At 53.4% G+C, this 26,336-nt stretch overlaps 1 protein-coding gene across 2 annotated transcripts; it reads left to right on the top strand.

Annotated features, from left to right (window-relative positions):
* The first annotated feature begins 19 nt into the window (after positions 1-19).
* Positions 20-26,336, top strand: STYXL2 (serine/threonine/tyrosine interacting like 2). Of its 2 annotated transcripts, XM_036894624.2 has the most exons (6): positions 20-177; positions 793-917; positions 14,166-14,260; positions 17,641-17,872; positions 19,507-19,724; positions 23,008-26,336. In XM_036894624.2, exons 2-6 carry the CDS (start codon positions 808-810, stop codon positions 25,812-25,814), a joined length of 3,462 nt encoding a protein of 1,153 aa, XP_036750519.2. In that variant the 5' UTR covers positions 20-177; positions 793-807; the 3' UTR covers positions 25,815-26,336. The 2 variants fall into 2 exon arrangements, with proteins under 2 accessions (XP_036750519.2, XP_036750520.2); XM_036894625.2 differs by lacking the exon at positions 14,166-14,260.

Here is a 26,336-nt window from a genome sequence, read left to right as displayed (position 1 = left end):
GGGGCCAGAGGCTAAATTTAGAAGGTAGCTAAGGTCTCCTGCTAGCAGCTGTCGGGCCCCTCAGAGGAGCGCCGGGGAGGGGAGAGGCTGGTTCCTCTCACTGGTCGGAGCGTCTGGCCCTTCCGCCTCGTCCCTGGGCCCTTGGGTGGCCGCCCTTTGGTGTGGAGACAGCGGCAGGTCAGTGGTGTGCGTCTGTCTGTGTCGGCCTGCGAGCCCAGGACTTAGAAGCCAGCGGGCAGCGGCTCTGAGGGGCAGGGCCCGGCTCCTGGGGGACTTCCTGTCCCTCGGCTGGCTGCGGGTGGCGCCTGGGTTAGAGGCAGAAGGACTCCTGGGGCCTTGGTCAGAGAGGCTGAGGCAGGCCAGCCGCCCTCCCCCACAGGGACAAAGGGGTCGTGGGTGCTTATGCAGAGCGGCCTTGGGCGTGTGTGTGGGTGTGCGCCCCAGGAATTCCAGCAGAAAGACCCTGCAGGTCTGGGGAGTTCATGGCTCCCACCTACGAATGTCTGGTTCCTCTCCCTGCTTCCCTGCCGGCATCTTGCCATCTCGGGAGGAGCCAGGTCGACACTCCCTACGTGTTGTGGCTCCAGGGTGGGCTGTTTACACGGCTGGGGTGTGCGTCTCGGTGTCCTGGTAACAGCAGTGGCCATGCCAGTCTGGGTCCTTCCCCACCAGGCACTGGCGTGAGGGGACCTTCCCTTGCTAGTTGCGTGGAGGAGGCTTCACTGACGCTAACCCCCCTCAACACCTCCACAACCAGACTCCCTAACCGTCTTTTTCATGCCAAACTTACAGAGGCTACAGGCTGTCATGGCGACCAGTGGGGACCCAGCAGAGGAGCAGGTCGTCCCGTGCAAAGAGGATGAAGCCGACGTCAGGGCCATGCAGGCCCGGTACCTCCGGAGCCCCTCCCCCAGCCAGTAAGTGTGCCCCTGCTGAGAAGCGGGCTAGGAAGCATGCCAGGGAGCGGGCCTCGGGGGCCTGCATCCTCACGTGGCAACAAACACCACTGAGTCCTTCCTATGTGTCCTGCTGCTGGAGGAGGCCAGTGTGGGGCAGATGGCACTGCGCGTGGCATGGCAGGTGCAGAGTGAGTGGGCGGAAGGTCTAGTGAGGGGGAGGCCAGGCCAAGGAACAGCTGGCTTGGAAGGGTCAGGGGAGGCTTTCTGGAGGGGATGGTGCTGGGCCTGAACTGCTCTCGAAGGACGGGTAGGCGTCCGCAGGTGTCCCTGGGGGATGGTGCTCGGTCTCTAGGACCACAGATAGTGACAGAAGGCAATGGGACGGGCAGAGGCCCCTGGGCCAGGCCCTAGCGTCAAGATGATTTTGCACGTGTCATCAGGCTGGGTATGTGCATGCCTGGGTATAAGTGTCCGGGGTTATGATAAGTTATCAAAAACCTCCTTGTATGTAAAATCTTTGAGAGTATATTATGATGTAGATCAAAAATTTTGCATGAAATTGTAATAAAATCCAGGGGGCATCAAAGAAATGCTCACTCACTACCACAGCATTAGTGTCTGCGCCTGCCCAGCTGCTGCGCCTTAAGTAATAGCAGGGGACCTGACTTCCATCTTAGCTCTGTCACCAAATCTATGTGAAGGATGACTTCAGTTGCTGAGTCTGTGTCTCCTCATCTATGAAAAGGGAACGGAAGACCCAGCCCTGATTGGCCTCACTTTTCCTCCGTCCTCCTTGGGTCTTGCTGGCTCAGGACTCGAAAGGCTTCCCCGTTCAAGTGGGGTCAGGGGGAGGGCGGGTGCCCATCCCTTCATGGGCCAGGCCACTCGGTCCCAATGTGCCCCGGGGACTTTTTCTTTAAAATTCAGCATTATGCTCCCCCTTAGGAAAACTGTCAGGGCTCAGAGATGTGAAATGCCCCCCGTCCCCTCTCTACACAACCAGACTTGAGTTTCCTGGCAGCTATGGGAGGTGGTGGCTGTGTTAGTAGTTGGGGTAATACGAGCTGCTAGAGCAAGTGGACATTTCTTTCTCACTCACATATGTTCCAAAATGGGCGCCTGAGCAGTGAGTCAGGAACCAGATCCTACGCTTTCAGGCACGGCTTCCTAAGTTACTGTGTTCTCAGCATCAAGACAGAACGGGCAAGAGCACGGAGGATCTCTCGGCGCATTTACGGGCCAGGCCTGAATATGTCCGCTCACTTCCACTCACATTCCGTTGGCCATGCTTTCTTGCGCGGGAGGGTGGGAAGGGAGGCCCCTGAGCCCAGGAGAAAGAGCGAAGGGGCTTGCTGACATGCAGCTGTCTCAGCACAGGATTCCCCTCTAGGCAGTTAATATCCTTGCTACCCTTTCCCCGCACTCAGAGAACACATTTTCTGTGTCCCAGGGGAGGCAACCCAGATCCCATTACCAGCCGCGTACACAGCTCAAAGGCTGGCTTCTCGAGGGGGTGCGTCCTCTCCCTCAGGTCTGAGCGCGGCCCCTCGTGGTCCGGCCAGGTGACTGCAGAAAAGCTCTCACTCGATGAAGGGAGGACCGGGGGGTACCGCGGTGCCTGGTTCACAGGACTAGTGGGCGTGCTGAGCACGCGTGCCCCGGAAGGAGCCGTCCCCTGCACGTGACCTCGTCTGCTCCCTGCGGCCTTAGCTGCACCCCCGGACCTTTCTCCTCTTCTGTTACGTCCATAGCCATGTGTGAAGTGAGGTTGGCATGTGCCTCCTTGAAGGCTGTATTGCTTTGGCAGAGCGTGTCCTGCTTATGAAGTTTGGGGGTCCGAGGGTCATTTCAAGGCTTATTTGCCCAAAGCCTTTTTAAGGTACATGGTTTCTTTGAAAATATGACCCCTTCAAAAACATAACAGGTTTATGATTTACATAAAGCAGACCACTCCGTGTGTCAGAACACACGTAGAAGGCGCTTTCTTAGGGACACTTTTCAATCCTGATTGTTTCTTCGCCTCCTTGTCTGCGTGCTTCCCCCTCAATTATCCTGATAGGTTATCTGAAACTTGAAATGGAGTGGCAAGTCCAGGGGCGTGTTGTTATTTTTAGTGCAATCGGTAGGAGTCTCACAACAGAAGGTATAACAAGCTAAGGAGGGGAGATTACGTGTAATCAAATACAGTCAATCCAGAAGGAGGCAAAGGAAGGGAAGAGATGTATAGCCTAGGCACAGCAGACGGGAAGAGGTTAGTAGGTGGTAGATTTAAACCCAAATATGTAAGTACTTAATTACATTAAGCATAAATGGACCTAATACAACAATTAAAGGACAAAAATTGTCAGACACAATGCTTTTTAAAGCTTATATACTGTTTACAAGAAACACCTTAAAAATAAGGATGTACAAAGATTAACAAAGGATGGAAAACATACTATGTTCTAGTTACTTTTGCTCAGAACTTCAAAACTTAGTGACATAAAACAGCTATTTTATTATCATCCACATTCAGGAACCCGGACAAGGTACAGTGGTGTGGTTTGTCTTTGCTCCGAGATGTTTGGGGCCTCAGCTAGAAAGACCTGAAGATTGGGGGTGACTTTCAGGCTGGGAGTGACTCTGCAGCTGGGGGCTTGTATCATGGAGGCACCTCTACAGGCTTGACTTGGGCGGGACTGTTGTCCAGAACGCCTAACATGGTTTTCCATGGGATCTCTCCATGTGAGCCGGCGTGGGCCCTCTCATGGGCTGGCAGCTGAATCCCAAGCATTAGCACCCAAGAGAAGGCGGAAGAGCCTTGATTTCCATCATCTAGCGTCAGAAGTCCCACAAAGGACCACGAAGCTTCCAGTGGAGGCAGCACCCACCACTCCACTGGAGCAGCGCCGAGGCCTCGCTGTAACGAGAGCAAGTGGGATGGGAGATACTGTGGCCATTTCTGGAAAATGCACATGGCCACAGTGGCAAACACTAACCGAAAGCAAGCTAGTGAAGCTATTTTTTGACATCAAAGACTTTAAGATAAGCATCACTAGAGACAAACAGGGATGTTTCGAAATGATCCAGGGTTCAGTTCACCAGGAAAATATCATTTTAAATTTCTATAATGACATAGCCTTAAAACTATAAAGCAAAAAATCAACAGAACTGAAGAAAAAGTTAAAATCCATGATCTTAGTCAAATGTTTATATATTTTTAAAAAGGGGTCTTAGCAACTGATCAAATGAAGTAAAAAAAAAATCATTGAGAATACAGGAAGTTTGAACAAAGCAATAAATAAGATTAACCTAATTGCTGCCTATAGAACATGTCCCCAACAACAGCAAGATGTATATTCTTATGACATGCACATGGAACACTTACCAAAACAGGTCATGTACTGGGCCATACATGTATCAACAGATCTTTAATGTTTGAAGTCATATAAGACATGTTCTCTCACCATTGGAGAACTAAGCTAAAAAGTCAACAAAAATAAAAATGTATAGTAGAAATTCAAGTTAAAACCCAAATTCAATACTACTGCATACTCACCAGGACATCTAAAATTAAGGACTGATGATAGCAACTATTAATGAACATAGGACACAGTCAGAACTCCTGTTCGTCGCTGATAAGAGTATAAATTAGTACAACCATGGAAAGCTTTCTCAGTATCTACTAAAGCTAAGCGTATGTCTGTCCTACAGGCCAGCAGGCTCATCCCTGATACATACTCAATATGAATCAGTACATTTGTGCCCCAGAAGAGAGGTACTAGACCCTGTAGCAGCGAACCGTCATTAGGGACGTGGAGTGCTTAAACATGATGAACCGTCTGATTAGCAGTAGGGTAGATGAATAAAGTCTACTATATGCACTTTTAAACAGACTTTGTATTAGGTGCCTATCACTTTGGTGTGACTGAGAGCTTCTCAGATTACTGGGTGTGGAAGGCGAACAGTGAGCCCTGCAAGGGGACGTGGGAGGCAAGGAATACAATTTTACTGGTTTCAGTTTTCAATAAAGTGGACCTGCCATGGAACGAAAGCATTTATTAATAGAGAAAATTTCCACAACATTCGGTCCTCAGCCTTCCAGCTGCCAGTATCCCTCATAGGCAAGAACAGACCATTCCATGTGTAGGCGTCCTGGTCCCACGCATGGCACGTTTCCGCCGGGTTCTCAGTGACTGCTGCTGAATGCTACTGGTTTTGAAACCCTCCTTGGTCTGTGCATACTCCTTAGCAAAAAAAAAAAAGATTTTAGAAGCTGGCTCCAAATCTGCTCTCCCGTTTCATAAATGTTCAAGGAAGGCAGACACACAGTGACACCCCACGGACCATCCCTTCCTACAGTCATCGTTGTGAGATGTGAGGCATAAACTCTGAACAGCTGTGCTGGCTTTGAATTAACCAGCCACTGCATCGCACAGAGCCAGGCCTAACCCTGTCCAGATGAGTATCTTTAAAAATGAAAAGACAATCCACAGATGGGAAGAAAAATTTTCAAATCACATATCTGATAAAGAATTCTTTTAAACAGAATATATTTTTTACAACTCTCAAATCCCCCCAAAAAAGAAACAACCCACTTTAAGAATGGACAAAAAATTTGAAGAGATACTTCACCAAAGAAGGTATGTGGATGAGGAATAAGCACGTGAGGATGCTCGAAATCCTTAGGCATTAAGGAAATGCAAACTGAAACCACAATGAGATGCATTACATACCTATTAGAATATCTAAAAGTAAAAAGATTGGCTGAACCAGATGCTGGTGAGAATGTGGAAGAGCTGGACCAATCCCACTGCTGACTGTAAAATGGTACAACCATTTCATAAACTGTGAGTTTCTTAAAAAGTTGAACAGACACCTACCCAAACATACACCTCTACCTATATGATGGAGTCATTCTGCTCTTAGGTATTTACCCAAGATAAATGAAAGCCCGTGTCCATACGGAGACTTGAGGTGTTGATAGTGGCTTTATTTGTAATAGCCTAGAAGCAACCTAAATATCTATCAAGTGGATAGATTAATACATTGTGGTATATTTATACATTGCAATACTATTTAGCAGTAAAAAGGCATGAATTACCAATTCATACAACTTCATGGATGAATCTCTAAATAATTATGTTCAATGACAGCAGTCAGACAAAAAAAAAGAGTACCTACCATATGATTCGATTTATAGAAAATTCTAGAAAGTGCAAAAAAGTCTTCATGGTGACAGAAAGTATATCAGCGGTTGCCTAGGGAGTACAGGTCAGGTGCGTGGGCAGCTTTCAAAGGGGCTTGAGGAAACTTTGCACCATGGCAGCTAAGTTCCCAGTCTTGATCGAGGGGACAGCTTCACAGGTGTCTATACTAGTCACACCTCACCAATCTGTACATTTCAAGTTGGAGCAGTTTATATAGCAATTATATCTCAAATAAAGCTGTGGGTTTTTTTTAAAAGCTATGAAAGTAAAAATAAAATTCTCTTCTAGGAGTCAGTATGGTGTGGTGGAAAGAGCTAAAATGGTGTAACTGAGGCCAAAATTGTGGTCAGGTCTGTTCTACACTTATGAGCCATGAGAGCTTGCATCAATTACTTAATCATAAAATCGGAATGTCAGTTCTAGCCTGGTAGAGATTAAGTAATAAAACATATTTATGTATAACAATATAGCATGTTATTATATGTAATAATATAACATAAACATATATAGTCATATTAGGTGTTTGATAAATAGTGGTTCTCTTCCTTTTTCCTTTGAGAGAAAGATATCTGACAACCAGTTTCTTTCAGCAACTCAGGATGTCAAGAAATTTTTATTTAATTAAATAAAATATTTAACCAGCATCCCACACACTTAAGTTAAAACACCATGTTCCTCTCATTCTGCCATAAGCCAGTACTGTACTCTAAGCAACTGTCATCTTTGCTGTTAGTCCCCGTCCTCCCTGTACTGAGTGAGGGCCTGAAATGCCATCCTTCTCATTTATCTCTTTAGCTAAAGGCTTGAGCCTTTTTATAATTAAGTCACGCAGAGTCAGCAGATACCCCACCAGTGGCCTCTTGGTCCTATTCTCCTAGGGCTATTGTAACAAATTACCTCAAGGGAGCGGGGAGCTCAAAAACAACACAAATATATTCTCTCTCAGTCTGGGAGGCCAGAAGTCTGAAATCCGGTTGGCTGGGCCACCCCACGAGGGCCCCAGGGAAGCCCCCTTCCTGCCCCTTCCCGGCGCTGTTGGCCTTGGGAGTTCCCTGGCGGGGCAGCACCCGCCAGACCCCACCTTCGTGCCACGGGGCCTTCTCTTCTCTGTGTGTCCTTTTTAAGGACATTGGCCATTGGATTTAGGGCCCTCCCTAATCCGGGAAGATCTCTTCTCAAGATCCTTAATCTCCTCTGAAAAGATCCTTTTTCCAAGTACGACTGTAGTCACAAGTTCTGGGAGACATTTTGCGGGGGGCACCATTCGCCCCAGTAGGCGCCAGATCCAGCCCCAGGGAGACCCGACTACTTTTTCCTGTGGACCCAGATTAGGACTTGGCACAAGTCTGCCCAGGGCCGCAAACGGCCACTGCCCGTCAGCCCGGGACAAAGCCTGCTGGCTCTCCTGGCACCGAGCCCTAACGTTTCCAGCCTTACCTGTAATCTCATGGGGGAGAACTGAGAACCTGAGAAAAGGGTGTACACAGTGGGTGGAGGTGTCAAATCTTCACGTTTGCCTTGGGCCCTGACCTCAATCACCTTAAATTCAGAGCTAACCACTCCCGGTGAGTCTCTCTGGAGGAAAACCTGCCGCTAGAGATTAATTGATCCCCGTCCCAGGAGGGCAAGTGTCCCAGGCGATTCATGAGTCAACACTAAAGGGAAGGGCCCCTGTCCAGAGCAGCAGCTCGGTGCGGCCTTCACCGCATCCTTAAAGCCCCCCAGCAGACCTCGCAGCCACAGTGAGCCCAGTCTAAGAACTCTGAGCGCCTGGGGTGCCAACCAGCCTCAGCACAGGCCCTGCCCCCCCCCCGGGGACCGCGCCCACCCCTCCACGAAGGTGGGCAGGTGACCCGGAGCTCCCTCCCGCCCCTGCCTGCTCTCTGCCCCATCGGCTGGGACCCGCGTTCTCCCCCTTTCCAGGTTAAGCATCTGACTTCCGTATCCTTCTCTTGGCCCAATTTGAAGACGAATGGTTCTGGTTTTCCTTTCTTTCTTTCTTTCCAAGTCAAAATCCATTTCTTGCTTTGGCTTTTGGATCTGGAGTTTCCCGGCTTGCAGTGCTGCAGAACTGGGCCACCTGCTCAGGCCGCTCCCGGGCACATTTCCCTCCCCTTCAGCAAGGGTGCTTGGCTGCCCTGCGTGCCTTTCCACAGTGAGGTCTGAGAGCCTGGTGGTGGTGGGTGCATGGCGTGTCACGTCTGTGTGTCCTCCTCATGCATCCTGGGGAAATGGCTCCTCCTGCCGCCCTTTCTCTTTTGTATTTCTTTTTCTGTGAAGGTTTTTCTGTCTGGGCCCCTTCCCCATGCCTGCTGGAAGCAGCCTGCTAAAGATTGATTCCCCTTAGTGCACCGACTGCTCTACTTCCTGGGAGCCTCAGCTTTGCCTGTGTGGGGTCACTTCCCGTGAAGCCCATGAACACGAAGAGGGCGCTCAGAAACCTGCTCCTTTTTTGCAAAAGCCAAATCAAGAAAGACACCCCCTTCTGGGCCTCTGCCCCCATTTCATTTCCAAGCGACTCCTGGAAAGGAAGTGATCAGCTGTCAGGGGGTCTGGGTGGAAGGGCCCGAATTCCACTCCATCCCGGGTCATGACAACCTGGCAAATGATTTAAAGCAGTGGCTTTCAAACTTGGCTGACTGAAATCCGCAGTAGGACGTACCATTCACATCTCAGCTCAGAGCATGCATACAGGTATATATTGAAAAAAAAAAGATTTCACAAAATTATACTTAGCTTTACAATGGAAGGTGCTATTCTATTTCTGCCTTCCCTCCCTCCCTCCGTCCCTCCCTCCCTCCCTTCCTTCCTTCCTTCCTTTTCTTTCTTTCCCAGATGCTGGGCATGACCCATTGCATTGATTTTATGATACATTAATGGGTCACAGTCTGCAATTTTGAAAAACACAGGTTTAAAGAAAGCTGCGTCAGTCTCTTGCGCTTGACTAGGAAGTCCATCAAACTCCGCTTTGTTGTCTCTCTTTCAATTCACCCTCAAGGCTTTTTAGCTGCTTCTTCCTGATCCTATGATGAGGTGAATATCGATCCTAGACCCCCTCTTTCCCTGCCCGTCTTCTGAACAGCCGGCCCTTGCTGCTTTCCAGTCAGGGCGTGAGTGTCATTCCACTCCATCTCAGGTGTGCGGACGGAGGCGCGGACATGGCCGTAAATCAGAACGACTAGGGCCACCTCCTCCCTGACCTTGCAAACACAAATAGGGCCAGCTGTTCAGGTCTCACATTCCCTCCTTTCTCGGCAGTCCTGCTTCTCCACGAAGGAAGCCTGTCCTGAAGGCGGGTCCTTTCAGGTCCTACCCCCACTCTTTGTTTGTTAGACTTCGTGAACTGCGTGTGTGGCAGAACAGTTTTACGGCGACGAGGTGTACATCTCCTCTCCAAGCAGCTGACTCGTAAAAGCACTTGGAATTTACATCCTCCTTTGGACCCGGGGTGATGCCAGGCCGAGTCTATTCTGGCTCACATTTCTGCAGCAGCAGCCGAGAGCAGAGGGCCTCTATTCCTAAATCACCTCTATTCTCAGTCATAAAACCACCAGCTTCTCAAACGTAGAATCTACAGACATGATTTCTCAGATTTGCTGACTCATGAGCTGAAGTCTTTACCACACACAAGGTTGTTCAAATTCTCCCCTATCAAACCTACAGCATCCGAGTGTGGGTATCTTCAGGACGGATTCTCCATTCTGGGTATTTGTCACATGAAACCAGACCCACGCAATCGGAAGGCATCGTTGTTTAGGGGAAATGGCACCATCGAGGGCTCACAGGTAGAGTGTACCTGGCTGGGATCCTGGTGACGCCATCTTCTGGGTGACTCACCTGGCCTTTCTGCCCACCTGGCAGCTGTGCTCCCCCCACCCCACCCGGGTCTCTTTTCTGTTTGTCCCATTGTTTGCAAAGCTGGCCACAGACAGGAGAATACAGGGCCCTGGAAGCCCTCAGAACAAAGAAAACTGACCTTGTGGGGGGAATGTGTCCAGAGGAAGCCCCCGCCATCCCCACAGCAGCACAAGAATTGTCAGCGACTTACCCGGTCAGGGTTTTGTTTTGATTTTTTTCCCCCTCAAACCTCATTTTACATAATACTGACTCTCAATAAACAAAATGATTATTTTACTACTGACAGTATAAATATTAACTATTAATAAAAGAAGAACACTCCCTTAATGAATGTTGTTGAGATGGAAATGTGACACACATTTATATGAAATTTGAGGCTCTGATGCTAGTTTTAGGAAAAGTTGTGTTTTAAAACCAAGACTGCCCTGACCCCGGGCCCAGCATGCCCACAGGGTCCGGCCCAGAGGCAGGGCTGGCTCTCCTGTGGTGCTATTATTCCGTTGTGACTTCCCAACAGCAGCGAATTCGGGTCTCTGGTGTTTGTCAGGTCCTGCATCACGGTTAGGGAGGAGACTGGCTTAGTGTTTGCCCCAAATTTACCGCTTAGCCCTCGGAATAGCACTGTTCTCATTTTCTGTTGCCGTTAAACAAATTATCACAATGAGTTAAGGTGATGATTGCATTTTGCTCCCGTTTCCCATGGTGGCAGCGTGGGTGGCCTGGTGGGCGGATGACCCACCTCTGGGGTGCTCACCCACATGGCTGGGCTGCTGGCTGGGAGCTCGCCGGGACTGCTGACCAGTAGCCTTTCCAGACTGGTGATCGCGGGGTAGTTGGACTTGATATGGCAGCTCAGGGCTTCCAGGCGAGGAGAGCCAGGAGGGGGTGCCACCCTGGGGACTCGAGCTCCGACACTGGCACAGTGTCACCTCCACCATGTCCTGTCGGTGAAGCGACCACAGAGACCACCCAGCATCAAGGGAAGTGGACAGAGACCCCGCTTCTCCACGAAGGAGTATCACATATCTAGAGCCACCTTCAATCCACCCTAAGAAAGAACTGCAAATTGCCAGCATAGGCCTCCGAGATCACATGCGTCTTATCCTCAGACGGGCTGAGACATAGTGGCGTAGACAGAACATAGCTGGGACCCTGGTTTTGCTTGCCAGCTTGCTGCTGGTGTCCTGGTAAAATGATCAAGTGACAAATACTTAATAAATACCCATTGCTAATTTCTGTAACAGCTGCGTTCTCTTATATATGATACTATACTGAGGACAGATTCAGTCAGCCAGTGAATCAGAAAATATCTACTAAACATATACTCTGTGCCAGACATTGTGCTGGATACTGGGAACACAACAGTCATCAGAGTACCCGGCCACGGGCCCTGTCTCACAGAGGTTATGGTCTAGAACAGGAGATAGGTGTTCATCAAGTGATTTCACAGATAAATGTAAAATTGCACCTGATAGAAGTGCTGTAAAGGAAAGGTGTAAGGTGCAGTGGTGGGGGGAGGTCAGGGAGGGTTCCCCTAAAGAAGGGATCGTGATTGGACTAAGATCTGAAAGATGGGTGCAGAGGGGGAGGACTGGGCACCCAAGCATCAGAAACGGGCTTCTGCTGAGTCCCTGGGCAGAGGGAAACCTGGTTAGGATGGGAAGCCAGGAGATGCCCCGTCTGCTGGGAAGGAGGGAGCCAGAGGAAGCCAGCGAAGGGCTACAGCTAGAGAGGCAAGAGGGGACAGACTGCAGGGCCGTGCACACCATGGCGTCTGCTCGCCACGGCCGTACGTGGACACCTTGCCCAGCGCCTGGCACATCCCATCCCTTCATCTGTTCAGCCCTCTCCCTGTCTGCCCACCCACCATGCACTCAGTGATCAAACTGCCTGACCACCTTCCTTGCGCTGCGGATCCAGGGGTAAGACCACCTAGCCTGTGCCTTTGCAGGGCTCACGCCCGCCCCCCGGTGTTCCAGTCTCTTACCTTCACCAGGCAGTGCACTCTCTAGTTCTAACATCCAAGGGTAATAGCCCACAAACCTCACCTTTAGTCCACCCCGTCTCCTCAGTCTCGCTTATTTTAAGATGTATCTTCTGGTCACGAGGAGTGTGTGATGCTGGAATGGGAATGACACGGCCCAGCTGCTCTTGGGAATCCCTGAAGACCTCCCGGGGAGGGTGCCTCCCTGCGGGTCCCCTACGCTGCACGGGCAGGTCTAGCCACGCCCTGGGTATTGCCATGGGCTCCTCCTTTCTTCTGGCACGACGTTTCTTTCTCCATAGGCTTGCTGGCCGTGAGCTCAGCACTCTGATGGGGGTGACTGCTGCCAGAGAATCGCCCTGCTCATCAATTCCGCTGAGCTTCTCTCAGTCTGGTAGCTCCATTCCATTCCACTGGGCTCAGCTCAGTTCCACTCAGCCCACCCTGTCCGTGCTTTCAACAAGTATTTTTTAAGGATTTTTTTCTGAGTCAGAGTCTCTGTTGGGCCTGGGGACCCAACCAGGGTTGCTGACACCACCTGGCTCGCCTCTGCTGCCCCATCTAAACGGTACCAGGGTGCAACGGCGAGAGGAGATTGGACTTCGAGCAGGAGCACCCTGCGTTTGCCACTTAGCCTACTGCTTGGCTACCACCTCGGGGGATTTTGTTGACCTCTCTGAGCCACAGCTCCCCTGTCTTAAAGCAGGAATAATGGTAATACCTACTTTGTGGGAGTTTTGTCAGGATTAAATTCATAGAAGGCAACTCTGAAAGGGGATCCATTCCCAACGCAAAGGGTGAAAATAGTCCCTGGGGAACTTCTAAATGCTGAAAACCAAATAACGATCTTATGGGTCTCCATAAAGATAAAACAGGCCAATTACAAGGATCAGGAGACATACTTGCTTGACTTTTAAAAGCAAAAGGACAATATACAGAGGTTCCCCGCCCTCTGCCGGACTCTCCCTCACGGAGGGTCACCCCTCCGGGACCTGACAGGTCAGTGCAGCAGCTGTCACGCGCTCTGACCCTCGGTGCAGGCCGATCGAGGAGGAAGACCAGTATCTGAAGCACCGGCCCAGCAGTGTGAGTGTCGTTTTTGACTCTGGACACCCAGCCTTGACTCAAGGCAGTGTGACAATGGCTGGGGGCCATAGCCTGAGGCGCTAAAGCGTGGAATATTATTCAGCAACAAGAAGGAACGAATTACTGATTCATGTACTAGAATGGAGGACTCTTAGATGCATTGTGCTAAGTGAAATAGGGCAGATCCAAAAGACTATTTTATGATTCCACTTCTATAACATTCTGGAAAAGGCCACACTATGGGGACAGAAAACAGATGAGTGATTTCTGAGAACGAGGTGCGTGGCAGTGCTGACTAAGGGGCAGCGTGAGGGCGGTTTCATGGTAGAAACGAAAATAGTGCTCACAGATCCTCTCACTGCTTTTCGAACCTCTCTAAAGGAAAGACTAAGCAAAACAAGAAAAAAAAGACCCAAAGCTCAGCCAACACCTGGAAAAGAGGAGAACCCACTAGGGAGGAGCCCCCCCCCCACGGCCGGGCCCCAGCCCTTGTTTCTGCCTTTGATTCACCGTGTTCCTCAAAGTTCCCTCTGGACACCTCTGCTGCATTCTTTCTGGGCAATTGCCTAAGTTACTTTATTGCATCCCCGGACTCAGGCTGACCCTGATTTCCGGAGTTCAGGATCGGGACTGTGTGTTGGAGCACATCTTCACATTTCCCTTTGCATTTGGGGCTGGGCCGGCCCTTCGTGACCAGAGCATTCCCTTAGGGGCAGGGAGAAGATAGGGGGTGGCCCACCAATCCAGGCACCCTGGTCCGAGCACATTTAGGGGCATCTGAGGGTACTGATCACAAGAACAGGCACAGGGAGAAAGAATGAACAGCAGTATGCCCAAGGGTGGGCACAGGAGAGAAAATAAAGCCACACCCTCGAGCAGAGACAGACACCCTTCCCTCCACAACCTAGACGTCCATGTCAGACATCAGCTCACAGAGGTGCCAACTCTGGTCTGAACACAGTTGGGCCACTGGGCTGCAGGTTCCGGGCTTCTGCATTCTCAGTCCCTAAGCTTCGGAAGGCGGTCCCTTGACCCTCTCACTGTTTTCCACTTGTGGCTAAAATCAGGTCCAGGTGTCTTGTCTAAAAAGAAAGCCCCCTGTTTGGAAGCTGCCGAGATGTCTCACGTGAACATGCCCTCTTCTTTTAGGTACTCAATGGTCTCGGACACAGAAACAGAAAGCATTTTCATGGAGCCCATTCACCTCTCCTCAGCCATTGCAGCTAAACAGATCATCCGTGAAGGTAATGCCGTCAGAAGCTGGTGGGAACAGGAAGAGGCCATGGGCGTCTGCAGACCCTCAGAAGGGCCCACTGGAAGGGGCTTCTCAGGGGTTGCCCATCACATTAGGAGGAGCAGGTCCAAAGCAGGCAGTCCCGCCGACCCTTCTCATCAACCTTTACTGGCACAGGCAGAAATTCTCTAAGATCCGCAGTCAGGGAGCAGCTGCAGTCTGTCCCCAGGGCCTCCCGTTGCCTGCAGAGCAAATGCTAGAACAGGCCCAAGAACCCAGGGAATGGCGAGAAGCATCCAGAAAGTTGTGTTTGAAGGGATGTTTAGATTTAGATCTGCATTTCCACTGGCGTTCAACAATGGTTTGCAACCCGACACACGTGTGGGAGGAGGTGGGGTGGGGGGCACAGTGGGGTAGGAAAGATGTTAATATATACCCAACAAATTTCAGAGTGGAAAACATTACTGTACGTCAGTCATGAGTACTCATCCTGACTGGATGGATTTTCTTTTCCTAATCAGTTTTGGGCAATAATCTTTCACGATTTCTTCCCTCCACTTTCTTCTCCCTTTGCCCAGGGGGCTCTCTCACTGCTGGTGGGGTGGGGTGCAGTGGGGTAAGGGTGTACTGATGGCGGGCAGGCCTGGCCCTGGGGCTTCAGCTGGTCTCCGTCCTGGTGGCTGTGGCCCCTTCTGTGCACTGCAGGTGTGAGAACACCAGATCCTCCCCCAGGGCGCCACAGGTCTTTCTCCATCCCCTGGTCCTTCGGGTCCCCACCAGGGTCCCTGAGGACATCAGGGCCACCTGTGCACCTCATGAGGAACCAGAAATTCTATGGGCTATTGCTTGTTGATCTGGGCACCCTGGACAGCCCTGTCTTCTCAAAGAACTCTGTGGGCAAAGTGGAAGTTCCTGTGGCCAGGACCCTCACCTGACCCTAAACTACTTGATGACGTGTTGGCCTACTGCTGGGCTGCCGCTCCCACACCCTCAGGCAATGAGCTGTTATTGACTGAGTCCCTTCATAAAGAGCTACGCCCAGTGCTCTGGGTGGAGGCGAAGACGGGGGAGGATCACGGACCTGCAGACTGCTGGGTGCAGCCGGGATTCCAGAGCTCCACCTACTGCCATGAGAATAAAGCTGGGTGTAAACCCTTTTACCCCGAGAACATTCGATTGTAATCTCCCCATCTCATGAAACCACAGTGAACTTGCCTGGGTCTGAAACCCTCAGGCAAGGCAAACTAATTTTGTTCTGACTTATTCTGCCACCCTACCTGGGCTCTTGGTGACCTTGCTCCAAGCCAGGCCAAGGTGTCGTCTGCTGGTCTAGTTCCCTCTAAATTGCTGCCAGCACCACCCCAGCCCTGAAGTCCTCCTCCCGCCTGCGTGGGCGGGAATTTCCCTCACCTTCCTTCCCACATCATCCCTGCTCTAGGATCCACTCTCCAGGCCTTGGTCCTCAGTAAAACGCCAGCTTCAGGAGCTGTGAGAAAACCATTTCCTCCCTTCCAGGTCTGTGGGATGCTCTGGACACTGGGCATGTGGGCTGAGGCCTACAGCCGAGCAGCCTTTACCCCCTGGTCTCTCCTCTCCCTCCTCTGGGGCGCTGAGCCCATTTCATTAGTCTTAGCGGCTGAAGGGCGGTGGGGAAAGAAAGTGATAATATATTACAGAGAAAGGAAAATGTGTCAGGTGATATTTCAAAACGCTGTCCTGCTCACCAGTGATCTGAGCGGAGGGTAAAAATGTACGTGGAAGGCCCCTCTGTTTTCATGAAAGTCTGTATATGCCACACATCTGAGACCGTGCAGGGAAGACATGTATGGGCTTCACTTTCTTCTGCAGAAACCTCAGTGGGTAGAGAGGAATCGATGCAGGGAGGGAGATGCAATCAAAACAGGCTCAGGTGTGACCCAGAGACCCAGGAGGCAGGCTTGGCAGGTGTGGATGAGGAGCTGGGACGGTCGCTTTCAAGCTGGAAAGGGAATAATCAAAACAACAGCCTGTAAATAAAGAGCTGGGGCAGACAATGCTCTGGGTTTCAGTGAGGCCTCGGGGAGCTTTATTTTTTACAGGTAGTGAAGGAAAGTGGTCTAAGTAGGGGCGAGGAGGAGAGGGGCTCTTGGATTCGCTCTGCAAGATGCCGGGAAAACCAAGAGGGAAAACAGCAGTGGAGGAAAACGGAGGAGCACTTCATCTATTTTTAAACAAAACAGAGCTCTGGGATTGCAGGGGTTTTCTTTTTTCTGCTTTTGAATAGGAGATCAGAGAGCATTTAGGGCTGAGACCTGAGGTGGGGATGTGGGGGCCCATTGGGGGGTTTGGACGAGGGGTGAGAGAAGAGAGGGGCTTTAGGGAAAGCAAGTCCTCAGGCCTGGGCAGACCCCAGGGCTCCCAGGACCCGCAGACCTCGAGCAGGAAGCCCGGCTCACAGCCCCTGTTCATTCTGCCAAGAGCTCCGCCAAGTCTGTTTGCTAAACGTGGCTGCGCTCTTCACCCATCAGGGAGATGGTGCCAGCAACGTGGTGGCCAGCACAGAGGACACCCCTTTCCTTCTTATCTTCCTTTTGCCTTCTCTCTATTCAGTGTTTTCAGCTACTAAGTGGGTGGAAAGGCTTTGCTCGCGTATTCTTATAAACCTTAGAGAAAGGAAATATCTTACTTTCCCCGCAAAGTTGATAAACCGGGAGCAAATAAATTAGGAGGGAGAAATAAAGGTCACTTGAGGTGTGGGTGAGTAGGCTTTGAATTCCGCTGGAGTTTGGGCCTTCCTGGCCTGTTGTCAGAGGGGCCCTGGCTGCTGTTCTGAGGCTGGCAGCACAGCCCGGGCAAACCTGCCGCCCGCTGAGAGCTGGGAGGCTGAGCACACAGGCGCTTGCACCCCGGGGAGACCAGACAAGGAATGAAATAAATGAGTAAATTACATGTAAATTAGAAGGCAATGTAGCATAAATGATTGCTGAAAGTTTTATTTTCCCTGGTGTTATTTGTAGTCTGTATGTATAGAAGTCAAACTAATAGAGGGAATTATGTTATAAATAATGCCATTTATTCATTTGGTAAAGGCTTCTACTTTGGGGCACTGTGAAGGTTGTAAGTACGACTCGGATATATGTCGGCTACGTAAGGGCCTCGATCTAAGAGATCGTCAGCCAGCCTGAGAGAACTCTGGGTGGGAGTACGGGGACTGGTGCCTCTTCACCTACACCTGCAGACCTGCGCTGCTGCTGATCCCTGCCCCAGTGCCCGGGCCAAGCAGCCCCCCGGCCCTGCAAGCCCTCCCACGTCAGCCCATGGCGAGAGCTTGGCCGGGAGGGGGTTCTCCCAAGTGGCAGGAAAGCCAAGGGGCCCCTAACCCTTTGCTGAGAATGCTGCTCGCCCCTCTAGGGCTCGGGCCGTCGGGGACCAGACTGGAGGACGACCGTGCAGGCACGCTGGAGTCTGCCGAGCAGCTCCTGCTGGGGGACCTGCCCGGCCGCGTTGGGGTCAGGATGGCTGGCACGGGCCCGCACACTGCACCCTGCATCCGGGGCCTGCAGCGGGCCTTGGTCCAAGACCGCCAAGAGACCCCCTGGAATGAGGTGGATGAGGTCTGGCCCAACGTCTTCATAGCAGAGAAGTGAGTCTGACAGCTGGGGGTCAGGGCCTTTGTCGCACCCCTGAGTGTGCCTGGGAGATGAAAGCCCCAAGCCCCCCTGTTCACAAGGCCCCAGGCTCATGCTGCCTGACCGCTCACCAAGCCCAGCCTGGGAGAGGGGCTCCTCGCCCACCCATCCACACACCCACACACCACCAGGCGGCGCACTGGCACAGTCCTCATCCTCCGCAGCCATGGCCATGACCCTGGGCACCCTGTCAGGACCCCTCTTCCTGCCCAGACCCTTGCCACACACACCCCGCTCTCACCAGCATCTCACAACACCCGTAACAACCACAGAGTAGGACATTCAAAACCATTGACAATACTGATTTTTATACACATTTACCAACTTAGGAAAATCTTCACAATCTAGTAAGAGGATAAATAGGTCACAAAATAGCATATATACAGTATGATGAGAACTGAGTAGTATGTGGAGTGTGTGTGTGTGCACACCTTCCCATACACAATAAACTAGAAACAAACATAATAAAACGTTAACGGGACCTCTCTCTTAGGAGGTGGTTCTACAAGTGATTTTTATTTTCTTCTCTAGGTTTCTTTCAAACTGTATAGAGTTCCTAGAGTAAACATTTATTGTTTTTATAATCAGAAAAAGTGTCATTTTAACAAAGTTTATTAGTGGTTCCCAAAACAAAACCAAACAGAGCTTGCTCACGTCCTACCCTACTCCTTCAGGCTTTTCCCGGGCACAGTTGGTACCAACAAGCCCGTTTGGAAGACTGGTTTTTGCTGATCCACTGACGATGTAGTGGGATATTCTCCCAGGGTAAATCCCCATATATCCGGAAGCAAAGGAGGGATGCTGGGGCCCCCGGGGCAGGTAGGAGGGAAAAGAGCTTTGGATGTTGAGTCTTGTCCTCTACTGTGGAGCCATCAATTGCCCAGACCCTGGTTCCCAGAGCTGGACACCAGTCCTAAGTGATCTTTAATGAGCTCTGTAGTCTCAGAAACATTCACACCGTAGTCACCATGGACCCCAGGCATCTCCAGGCACCTCCAGCTAAAGGCCTCTGCCACCTCCTGGGCAGCCCTGTCCCCAGGGCCTCTTCAGACCCCTGAGCTGGGGACCGACAGCACCAGCCCTGCCCAGTCTTCGTCCCCTTTCGGTCTTGGGAAGTCGTAAAAGCTCCCTGACTCATTTTATATAATCCTGGAATGGGAATAAAAATAGTTGCCCCGTCTTCTCCTAAGTTTATTATTAGGAAAAAATAGAATAATGCATGTGAAAGTACTTTTAAAAATACAGAATGCCACATTGCTGCGAAGCACACCTGATCTGATTGTCATTTTCATTTGCCACTTTTGCGTTTTGGTGACTGTCCATCCCCAAGCACGGGGTTTTAAACGCGAGGTCTCCTGGTCATTCACAGGCTCCTCCCCTTCGTCCTGCCCTCCCCGGCCCAGCCCCCAGCCTTTCTGTCCCTCGCTGGGGAGCGTCCTTTTCATAACATGTTTGTAGTGGGCCCCAGACATGTCCAGAGCCCAGAGGGGGCACTCACCCAGCTGTGGTCCTCCTGACTGGCCACAACAGGCCTCCTTTCTAGCTCTGACTCCAGCAAAAAAAAATCTCCCCTGCCTCTGTCCCGCAGAAGCGTGGCTGTGAACAAGGGGCGGCTGAAGAGGCTGGGAATTACTCACATCCTGAATGCCGCTCACGGCGCTGGTGTCTACACTGGGCCTGAATTCTACACCGGCTTGGAAATCCAGTACCTGGGTGTGGAGGTGGATGACTTCCCCGAGGTGGACATCTCCCGGCACTTCCGGAAGGCTGCCGAGTTCCTGGACGAAGCCCTGCTGACCTACAGAGGTGAGGGCGCCTGCCGCCACCAGCAGCTGGGGGGGCAGCGCTGTGGGGACCGTGAGGGGCACCCCTGGGCCGTCTGCCATGCCTGGAGCCTGTCTGTCCCAAGAAGGCTGTCGTCTCAGTCGAATAAGAGGGACAGGGATGGGGCTGTCGCTCGTCCAACAGGCGGTCATGAGAGCCGCCCGAGCTCTGCGCTGTTCCAGGTACTGCGGGATGGGACCCGGGGACGGCTCCTGGCCTTTGGGCCTTGCAGTGCAGTGAAGGCAGAGAAGATGGAAGGGAGCAGGGAAATGTCAGAGGTTGTTAAGTGTGAGGTGAGTGCACCAGCCCCGCCCGGACTGCTGGGCAGGCCTGTGGAGCCCCCCAGGTCACCGGGAGGGGAGTGAGCCCTGCAGGCCGTCCCCACCCACCTGCTGCATCCAGCCTCACCCCCCCAGCCCCTTCCTCTGCTCTCCTGGGGGCAGGAAAGGGCCTTGGCCTCAGCTGACCTTTGTGGGTGGTTCCTGCACCGGGGCAGAGAGTTGTTGGCCCTGACAACGAGCCCACAGCCTTCTTTCTGTGACACCCTCCCCTCGGGGGTGCCTCAGCCCGTTCCTACCGGCAGGAGGCAGATCCAGCCCCTGCACCGGGCGGCTTACGGAGGGACCACGATGACCCCCGAGGGGGTCACCTACATGTTACGAAACGGGAAGCTGAGGCCTCCGAAGGCTCCGTGGCTGCCACCGTGTCATAGTCATGATGCTCGTGGTTGGTAGCAAGCAGGAACCATCTCAGACTGCTTGACAATCAGCCAGGCAGTAGTCAGAACAGTGTAAGAGGACCCCTAAGACAGGAACGTGGCTCCAGGATGGTCTGGATCCCGGGCTGGGCAGCCCCGGGACTCCTGGCTTCCGACCTCTGCTTCCCTTTCCGCCTCGGGCAGCACGGCCGTCCCGGGCCTGGTGGACACCGGCGAGGTGGCCGCCTCAGCCCAGCCCCGGACTCCCTGCAGACACAGTCGGTCTGGCAGGCCCTTCCTTTGCCTGCCCTGCATCGTGTCGGTCGTGGCGGGGGCTGTGGCCTCTGGGCGAGTTTTCCTGGGGTGTGGATGGGGCAGAGACCCGGGGCAAAGGAGAATCACTAGCTGGGTGGACGCGCACGAACGCCCACCGCAGAGGGCAGCTGAGGGTGCAATGGGACAGCCTTCCCCAAGCCCAGCGCTGTCTCCGCCAGCTGCACCCTTCACATCCTTAAACCAGAGCAGCCACGTCTAGATGGACACCCCCAAGCAGCCCGGCTGCTAATTACAATGGTGACTGAAACTTAGAAAAAGACCGCCATCCTCAAACCATTTTACTGATGGAAAATTTTCATCATAACCAAACAAACCGAGTTTGACTTTGATGGGACAGGCAGCCCCTAAGCTGGGCAGAGCACAAGCTATACAACATTCATGTGGCCTTGTGCTGAGCAGAGGAAACAGGCCTGTCTTCCGGAGTCTGACCCACCCAGGCTCCCCCTCGATCCGCAGGCTGCCGGGAACACAGCACAGAAAGGCCCGGCACATTTTACGACCCCCAGCCTGGTCGGAGGCTAAGTAGCATTTGATGCCCCTACACAAGCCCGGCTAGTGTCCTTCAGTGAGCTGACCTGGGCAGTCCACCTCCCAAGAAAGGAGTAAGGCTATAATATGAACGGTAGTAACCTGTGGCCTGGCCAGCCGGTAAAGGGAGGTCTTCGGTGAGAGGCAGAGGAGCCCTGAGCTGGAGGGGCGAGGAGATGAGAGGGTGAACCTCTAGATGCTTTGACTCTGACTGCGTATGTCCCTCTCGTGACCGCTGGCCCTGATGGCAATGCCTTTCAGCATGACTGGGCCTCAGGTCCCCCCAAGTCTTGCCATGGTGTCTGACCTCCCCTGTGACAAAGACATCGTTTTAAGTGGTGCAAGGACATAGTAATAAAATTCACCCCCATCCCGTGTTGTTAGGTAGGACTCTTCCCTGATCTAACAAACACCCCCAAAGACTGTTGGCAAATGGCAAATAGACGCAGGACAGCCTAGAGGGAGCTCTCTAGTGGTCCCAGCCTGCACTGTAAACTGCCTTCAGAAGGAAGGCATAGAAACATGCTTGCTGCACTTATGAAGGATGCAGAGCAGAGGCAGAAGCTGAGGGTCACTCATCTACTGAACGAGAGTCGAGACTTGCCAAACCTTCCGTCAGGTTACAAGAACAGGGTCCAGTGACCAAAGACGTAAATAGGAGTTTGCAGTTACCCTTAAGATTAAAAAATGGTACAAAAAACTCATGACTTAATAGCAGTGTTTTTGAATAGCTTTATAGGTTTCAGTTGATGTTAAAGGTCACTTGAGTTCATTGTGTGACGAGTCCACTCACACTGCAAGCTTAGCTGGCACCAGTGAGGAGTCAGGACCCAGAGCTGCTCTGTGGGGCTCCATCCAAGCCTGAAATTCCTCTCTCCTGATGCAGACTCCTAAGAACAAAAGCTGATAAATTAAAGAGAATGGCTAGTATAGTGATGGAACATGAAAAGATGTTTGAATAATGATAGAAAGATCCAGAATAGCCAGGAGAACAGAAAAAAATAGTGAAGAATATGGTAGTGATCTTAAGGATGTTCATATAAAAGGCATGGTTCACATAGATGGGTTGATTATGACCCCAGAATGTCAGAACGGGAGCACAGGATGCCTGTCACAGCAAGTTGTATTTTGCCCTAACGTGGGAGAATTTTCAACATTTAGACTGATCGAAATATGGAGTGAAGGTTGTGTGTGTGCGTCTGCATCTGAGCTCCTGAGCTCCCCGTCACTGGGAGCATCCCGCAGAGGCCGGGGGACGTGTGATCCAGCATCACGGACGGTGTAAAGGGAATTTTCAAGTTACGGCTGTGGCTTGTGTTTTCGGATGCTGAGATTCTCCATCTCTGTGATTCCTTGTCGTGGCCGTTCTACCCCGTCTCCCACTTCCTACCAACCTCTCCTCCTTCTGCTCAGTTTGGCAGGGGGACATAGAAATGCCCTCCCGTGTTTCAAAAATGGGGACAGTGGCTGGTTCCTTCTCTCAGCAGCCACTCCCTGCCACGTGCAGACAACGCAGAGCACGTGTAACAGGCGCAGGGCAGCCTCACTGCTCTGGCGTCTGCTGTAGGGGGGCAGTGCTCGCCCCTCGTGGGTATCGAGGCCAAGCAAACATATTAAATCTAGCTCATCAAAGCGGCACTTTAGGAAAACAGCTCCAAGGAAGCCACTGTAGTGACAGTGTCACCGCTTGTGTGTCCTCTCCAGGGAAAGTGCTGGTGAGCAGCGAAATGGGCACCAGCCGGTCGGCGGTGCTGGTGGCGGCCTACCTGATGATCTTCCACAGCATGGCCGTCCTCGACGCCCTGATGACCGTGCGCAGGAAGCGGGCCGTCTACCCCAACAGCGGCTTCCTGCAGCAGCTCTGGGAGCTCAACGAGAAGCTGGCGGAGGAGAGGGAGGCGGACGGCGGCCAGGAGTGGGGAGGGGATGAGGCTGAGGAAGGCGAGGGCGCGGGGAGCCCCAGGGTGCGCGCCCTCTCGGTGGAGGAGCAGGACGACGCCACCAGCTGCCTGAGCGGCTCCCCCGAGGGGAAGGCCCGCCGGGCCTCCGGGCCCCGCACCCTCATTGACGAAGATGAGGAAGAGAAGCTGTATGAGGCGTGGAAGAGAGCGCAGGGCCTGCCCACGGGCGAGGGCCCCCAGGGTGAGGATGGCAGCCGCTCGGCCTCCTCTGGCCAGGGCGGGAGGGAGCCCGGGCACGAGGACGTGGAGCGGATCGTCTGGGAGTGGCAGAGCCGAAATGAGAGGTACCAGGCGGAGGGGCACCGGAGGTGGAGTCAGGAGGAGGAGGAGGAGGGTGGCCCCGGCTTCCTGGGCAGAAGGCGCAGCCGCACCCTGAGCGAGACCAGCACCTCAGGGAGCGTGAGCAGCGGGGACATCCGGGTCCCGAAGCAGCAGCTGGACGCGGGCGGCCTGAGCCAAGGCGGGAGACGCCGCTCCGACTCGGTGTCCACGGACAGCACCTGGGACGTGTGGAACCAGAGGCTGCTGGAGATCGAGAGGGAAGCTTCCCGAAGGTACCGCTCCCGCAGCAGGAGAGAGGAGGCGGGCGCGGGCCCAGAGGCAGGCAGCAGCGCGCGCGAGGACGACGGGCGGAGCGTGTCCTCGGAGGCCAGCTCCTTCTGTGACTTCTGCGGCAGGAACAAGGACAAACTCACTGCCCTGGAAAGATGGAAGATCAAGAGGATCCAGTTTGGGTTTCACAAGAAAGATTCGGAGGCAGGAGACAGCAGCAGTGAGCAAGGCGCCGGGGAGGCCGAGGGGGACAGCAAGGGCCCCTCAGACATCGACCTGACGGCCTACCAGGCCTGGAAGCTGAGGCACCAGAGGAAGGTGGGCAGTGGGAACAAGGAGGAGGTGGTGGAGCTCGGCCGCGGGGAGGACTCGGCCTCAGCCAAGAAGAGGCAGCGGAGGCTGGAGCTGCTGGAGAGAAGCAGGCAGACGCTGGAGGAGAGCCAGTCCGTGGGGAGCTGGGAGGCGGACGGCTCTGCTGCCGGCAGGAGCATCCCCCTGTCCGCCTTCTGGTCCGCAGCCCCGTCGCTCAGTGCCGATGGGGACACGGCGTCAGTACTCAGCACCCAGAGCCGCAGCTCCCACCCATCTCAGGCCACGAGCAATGCAGGGGCTTGTTTGTCCTCCGGTCCCACCACACCGCTGCCTAGCCTGCCAGTGGGGCCTGGAGACACCGTTTCCATCGCCAGCATCCAGAACTGGATCGCCAACGTAGTCAGCGAAACTCTCGCCCAGAAGCAAAATGAAATGCTGCTGTTGTCGCGTTCGCCGTCCAGCACCAGCACAAAGGCGGCACCGGCGGCCAGCTGCCTGGGGGACGACCAGGTCTCCATGCTCAGTGGACAGAGTGGCTCCTGCCTGGGTGGCTGCCTGCTGCCTCAAAGCCAGGCAAGAGCCAGCTCGGACACACAGTCTGCGCTCTCCTCCCAGGGCACACTGAGCTCAAGGGCGGAAGGTCCTGGCAGCAAGGCGGGGGGCACCAGCAAGCCCATCTATAGCCTCTTTGCCGACGATGTGGACCTCAAGGAGCTTGGGCGGAAGGAGAGGGAGAAGCAGCTGGAGCTGAGGGAGAAGATGTCCAAGTACAGAATGGAGAAGCTGGCCTCCGACAACAAGCGGAGCTCCCTGTTCAAGAAGAAGAAGGTCAAGGAGGCTGAGGATGAGGACGTGGGTGGCGGGGATGAGGACGCCGACAGCGCCATCGGGAGCGTCTGGTACTCCTCCCCAAGCAATTCCCAAAAGCCGGACACAGACACCTCCTCGTCCCCGGCTGTCTCCGGCCACTACGGAAGTGGCGGCAGAGCCACCAAAGAGGCAGAGAGCAGTATTAATAAGTGGCTCTGTGGCCTCAGGACAGAGGGAACATCTCCGCCCCAGAGCAATGGGTCAGGAGGCTCCAGGGGGAGGCCCACCAGATCTTCCCTGCTCCGCGAGACAGAGTCTAAATCCTCCAGCTACACGTTCTCCGAATCCCAATCAGAGGAGCGGGACGTGTCCGCCTACCACGAGGCCAGTGGCAGCTCTGCAAGAAGCACGTCGCGGTTCTCCTGCTCCTCCACCAGGCAGGGCAGACAGACACACACGTTCTCCAGGTCCACGTTCAGTGAGACCTCGAGCTCCCGGGGGGAGAGCCCAGAGCCCTACTTCTTCCGCCGGACCCCTGAGCCCTCTGAAGGGGAGGGGTCCCCGGAACCATGGCGTCCCGAGTGGGCCAGGCCCAGGGACTGGGAAGACGTGGCAGAGTCATCCACGTCAGACTTCTCCGAATTTGGAGCCAAGAGGAAATTCACCCAGAGCTTCATGAGGTCTGAAGAAGAGGGAGAGAGAGAGAGGATGGAAAACAGAGAAGAGGGCAGGTTTGCTTCTGGGCGGCGGTCCCAGTACCGGAGAAGCACAGACAGGGAGGAAGAGGAAGAGGTGGGCGATGAAGCCATCATCGCCGCCTGGAGACGCCGGCAGGAGGAGACCAGGTCTAAGCTGCAGAGGAGGAGGGAAGACTGAACAGGACAAGGCTGACCTGGGAGACGCCGATGGCTCGGGAGGAAGCTGCCGCTGACCTGAGCACCGGGCTCAGGACACACATTACCACTGCCCATCAGCGACAAGGGTGCAGAGGGGGTCCTGCGGGGGCAGAGCCGAGGCGGAGGCACCAGGCAGAAGGGCTTGGAGGGGGGTCAGGGGGCAGGGAGAGGAGGAGGCGGGCCGTAGCGTGAGGTCCGGACGCCCGGCCAACTGGTGCTGTTTTCTGTCGCCCACCATCCTCTCTTTGGTGCTTCCCTTGTGTATTAGATAGTGTTCGCCACAGACTGGAGAGGTGAGCTTGCAGAGGCACCCCCGTTTGTCAGAGACTCCAGCTTACATCCAGCAAGGCTGTGGACCCAGGACATGGTTCCGTTTGCAGAAGTTTAATAAGGAGACCCAGGAAATCTCTCCCATGGCAAGTCTCACCTCTCCCAGCGATGCAGAGTTCTGGCCGTTTCTTTTTAATGTTCTGGATCCCCATTAAAGTGATATGTTGTCAAA

This window comes from Manis pentadactyla, chromosome 19 (assembly GCF_030020395.1).
Source record: "Manis pentadactyla isolate mManPen7 chromosome 19, mManPen7.hap1, whole genome shotgun sequence".
NCBI classification, from domain to species: domain Eukaryota; kingdom Metazoa; phylum Chordata; class Mammalia; order Pholidota; family Manidae; genus Manis; species Manis pentadactyla.
The sequence above is the reverse complement of the archived record's forward strand: the minus strand, read 5'-3'. Positions and strand labels throughout refer to the sequence as shown.

Bases quoted from the DNA above. Each gene is read 5' to 3' on its own strand.
- STYXL2 (XM_036894624.2), top strand. From the start codon at position 808: ATGGCGACCAGTGGGGACCCAGCAGAGGAGCAGGTCGTCCCGTGCAAA. The intron at 17,873-19,506 runs GTGAGTCTGACA...TCTGTCCCGCAG, and splicing joins AACGTCTTCATAGCAGAGAA to AAGCGTGGCTGTGAACAAGG. The intron at 19,725-23,007 runs GTGAGGGCGCCT...TGTCCTCTCCAG, and splicing joins AGCCCTGCTGACCTACAGAG to GGAAAGTGCTGGTGAGCAGC.